We start from the raw sequence: 3695 nt of genomic DNA, 5'->3' as shown, positions 1-3695 counted from the left end.
GCAGTGAGCTGAAATGGTGCCACTGCACTCCAGCCTGGGCAACAGAGCAAGACTCCATCTCAAAAAAAAAAAACCAAGGGGACCGGGTACGGTGGCTCACACCTATAATCCCAGGACTTTGGGAGGCCCAGGCAGGCTGATCACTTGAGGTCAGGAGTTCAAGACCAACCTGACCAACATGGAGAAACCCCATATCTACTAAAAACACAAAATTAGCCAGGCATGATGGCGCATGCCTATAATCCCAGCTACTCGGGAGGCTGAGGCAGGAGAATCGCTTGAACCCAGATGGCAGAGGTTACAGTGAGCCGAGATCCTGCCATTGCACTCCAGCCCGGGCAATAAGAGCAAAACTCCGTCTCAAAAAAAAAAAATTCTGGCCGGGCGCGGTGGCTCAAGCCTGTAATCCCAGCACTTTGGGAGGCCAAGATGGGCGGATCACGAGGTCAGGAGATCGAGACCATCCCGGCTAACACAGTGAAACCCCGTCTCTACTAAAAAAAAAATACAAAAAACTAGCCGGGCGAGGTGGCAGGCACCTGTAGTCCCAGCTACCCAGGAGGCGGAGTTTGCAGTGAGCTGAGATCCGGCCACTGCACTCCAGCCTGGGCAACACAGCGAGACTCCGTCTCAAAAAAAAAAAAAGAAAAAAAATTCTGCATCTCAGTGTTGCTCTGAATTGCATGAATAATCACAACTCTCAACTCTTTTTTTTTTGAGACAGAGTCTTGCTCTGTTGCCAGGTTGGAGTGCAGTGGCACGATCTCGGCTCACTGCAACCTCCGCCTCCCAGGTTCAAGCCATTCTCCTGCCTTAGCCTCTCAAGTAGCTGGGACTACAGGCACCCATAAACACGCCCAGCTACCTTTTTGTACTTTTAGTAGAGATGGGGTTTCACCATGTTGGCCAGGCTGGTCCCGAACTCCTGACCTTCAGGTGATCCACCCTCCTTGGCCTCCCACAGTGCTGGGATTACAGGTGTGAGCCACTACACTTGGCCAGATTATTTTTTAACTTCTTAGAGATGAGTCTTGCTATCCTGCCCAGGCTGTCCTCAAACTCTTGACCTCAAACAATCCTCCTGCCTCGGCCTCCTGAGTAGCTGGGACTCCAGGCACGAGCCACCATACCCTCATAATTGTTTCACTTTTTTCGTAGAGATGAGGTCTCCCTAAATTGCCCAGGCTGGTCTTAAACTCCTGGCCTCAAGTGATCCTCCTGCCTCAGCCTCCCAAGGTGCTGGGATTTTAGGAATTAGCCACCATGACGGGGTGATAGATTATTTTGGCAGGAGAAAAAAAAATTTCTTTTTGAGACTGAGTCTCGCTCTGTCGCTCAGGCTGGAGTGCGGCGGCCCAATCTCGGCTCACTGCAACTTCCGCCTCTCGGGTTCCAGTGAATCCTGCTTCAGCCTTCAGTAGCTGGGATTACAGGCACCCACCACCATGCCCGGCTAATTTTTGTATCTTTAGTGGAGACAGGATTTCGCCATGTTGGCCAGGCTGGTCTCGAACTCTTGACCTCAAGTGATCTGTCCCCTCGGCCTCCCAAAGTGCTGGGATTACAGGCGTGAACCACCGCGCCTGGCCATGGGAGGATAATTTGTAACTGAACAAGAAGCACGTGCAGGCATTTTGTGTGGGATGCAGACAGGCTCAGGGGCAGGCACAGAATGAGTCCTTGGCTGGGTCTCAGACTAGGGGATGTTGCCTCAGTCCCTGCCCAGGATAGGGTGGGGAGAAAAGGACCCCAGCACTCACCAGGGTCCAGGCTGCCTCCTGACATCTTCGGTAGTGGAACTGGCAGATCAGAACTTTATGAGACGGCCATGTAGGTGGGGCCCAATGGACAATGGCCTCCAGGGGCTCATCCTCGGAAACGTCCACCTCAGGGCCCAGCCGGGGGGCATTTGGCTTCACTGGGGAAGGGGAAACCAGGGTGTAGTGAGCCATGCCCTCCAAGAACACCCACCCCACATAGAGCGCCCCACCCTCCCGCCACATTACTTTGGGTTTCCAGGTTCACGAAGACGGGGGTCCAGAGAGGCTGGCCTGCCTTAGTGCCCCAGACAAGGAGCTTGTCAGACATGGTGAGCTGTTCCCGAGGAATGGCCACCCAGCTCTGCCTGGCTGCCACTGCCACAGTCTGGGTTTTGTTGGAACGGCTGTGAGGAGAGAGGCGGGGCTGAGATGTACACTCGGCTACAGCCAGGGCCACTGATAACCACCCTTGTGCCAACAGAGTGGCTGCAGCCTGCTTTTTTTTTTTTCTGTTTGGGTTCAAATCCCACCTCTGCTGCTTCAGAGGTGTGGCCTTGAGTAAGTGACTTAACGTGTCTGTGCGTTAGTTTCCTCATCTACAAAATGAGGGTAATAAATGTAACTGCTCCTTTTTTTTTTTTTTTGACACAGTCACCTAGGTTGGACTGTAATGTTGTGATCTTGGCTTACTGCAGCCTCTTCCTCCTGGGTTCAAGTGATCCTCCCACCTCATCCTCCCAAGTAGCTAGAATTACAGGTGTGTGCCACCACACCTGGCTAATTTTCTTGTATTTTTAGTAGAGATGTGCTTTCACATGTTGGCTAGGCTGGTCTCGAACTCCTGACCTCAAGTGATACACACACACACACACACACACACACCTCAGCCTCCCAAAGTGCTAAGATTATAGGCATGAGCCACCATGCCGGGTCGTAACTGCTCTTTTCTCTCTCTTTTTCTTTCTTTCCTTCCCTTTCTCTCTCTCTCCCTCCCTCCCTCCCTTCCTCTCTTTCTTTCTTTCTTTCTTTCGTCTTTTTATTTTTTGAGACGGATTTTTGCTCTTGTTGCCCAGGCTGGAGCGCAATGGTGCGATCTTGGCTAACTGCAACCTCTGCCTCCCAGGTTCAAGCAATTCTCCTGCCTCAGCCTCCCTAGTGGCTGGAATTACAGGCATGCACCACCACGCACGGATAATTTTATACTTTTAGTAGAGACAGGGTTTCTCCATGTTGGTCAGGCTGGTCTCGAACTCTGACCTCAGGTGATCCGCCTGTCTCAGCCTCCCAAAGTGCTGGGATTACAGGCATGAGTCACCACGCCCAGTCCTGTCCTCTTTTTTTTTTTTTAGAGACACGATCTCACTCTGTCACTGGAGCGGTGGGATCACAGATCACTGCAACCGTGAACTCCTAGGTTCAAGCAATCCTCCTGACTCAGTCTCCAGAGTAGCTGGGATAACAGGTGTGCATCACAGTGCCCAGCTAATTTTTAAATTTTTTGTAGAAATGGGGTCTGGCTATGTTGCCCAGGCTGGTCTCCTCTAACTCTCGGCCTCAAGCAATCACATACTGAGACCTCGCATCTCTACAAAAAATGTTTTAAAAATTAGCCAGGGGTGGTGGTGCACACCTGTGGTTCCAGCTACTTGAGAGGCTGGGGTGGGAGGGTTGATTGAACCCAGGAGGTTGAGTTGGAATCATGCCACTGCACTCCAGCCTGGGTGACAGGGTAAGACCCTGTCTCAAAAACAGCAACAAAAACACCATATATATAGAAAGAGAGAGGCCAGGTGCGGTAGCTCACGCCTGTAATCCCAGCACTTTGGGAGGCCGAGGCAGGCGTATCACGAGGTCAAGAGATCGAGACCATCCTGGCCAACACAGTGAAACCCCGTCTCTACTAAAAATACAAAAACTAGCTGGGCATGGTGGTGC

The 3695-nt window shown here is 51.8% G+C and overlaps 1 protein-coding gene across 2 annotated transcripts in view; it reads right to left on the bottom strand.

Annotated features, from left to right (window-relative positions):
* IL27RA (interleukin 27 receptor subunit alpha) overlaps nt 1–3695 on the bottom strand; it is a 20051-nt gene that overhangs the window by 9815 nt on the left and 6541 nt on the right. For both annotated transcript variants that reach the window (XM_017851253.1, XM_017851254.1), the window contains exons 3-4: nt 2007–2164; nt 1761–1918 (exon numbers count right to left, since the gene is read on the bottom strand). In XM_017851253.1, the coding sequence (XP_017706742.1) occupies nt 1761–1918; nt 2007–2164 (316 nt within the window). The remainder of the gene's footprint in view (nt 1–1760; nt 1919–2006; nt 2165–3695) is intronic.

This window comes from Rhinopithecus bieti, unplaced genomic scaffold (assembly GCF_001698545.2).
Source record: "Rhinopithecus bieti isolate Rb0 unplaced genomic scaffold, ASM169854v2 scaffold_33432, whole genome shotgun sequence".
NCBI lineage: Eukaryota > Metazoa > Chordata > Mammalia > Primates > Cercopithecidae > Rhinopithecus > Rhinopithecus bieti.
This window is presented reverse-complemented; position numbering and strand designations above follow the sequence as displayed.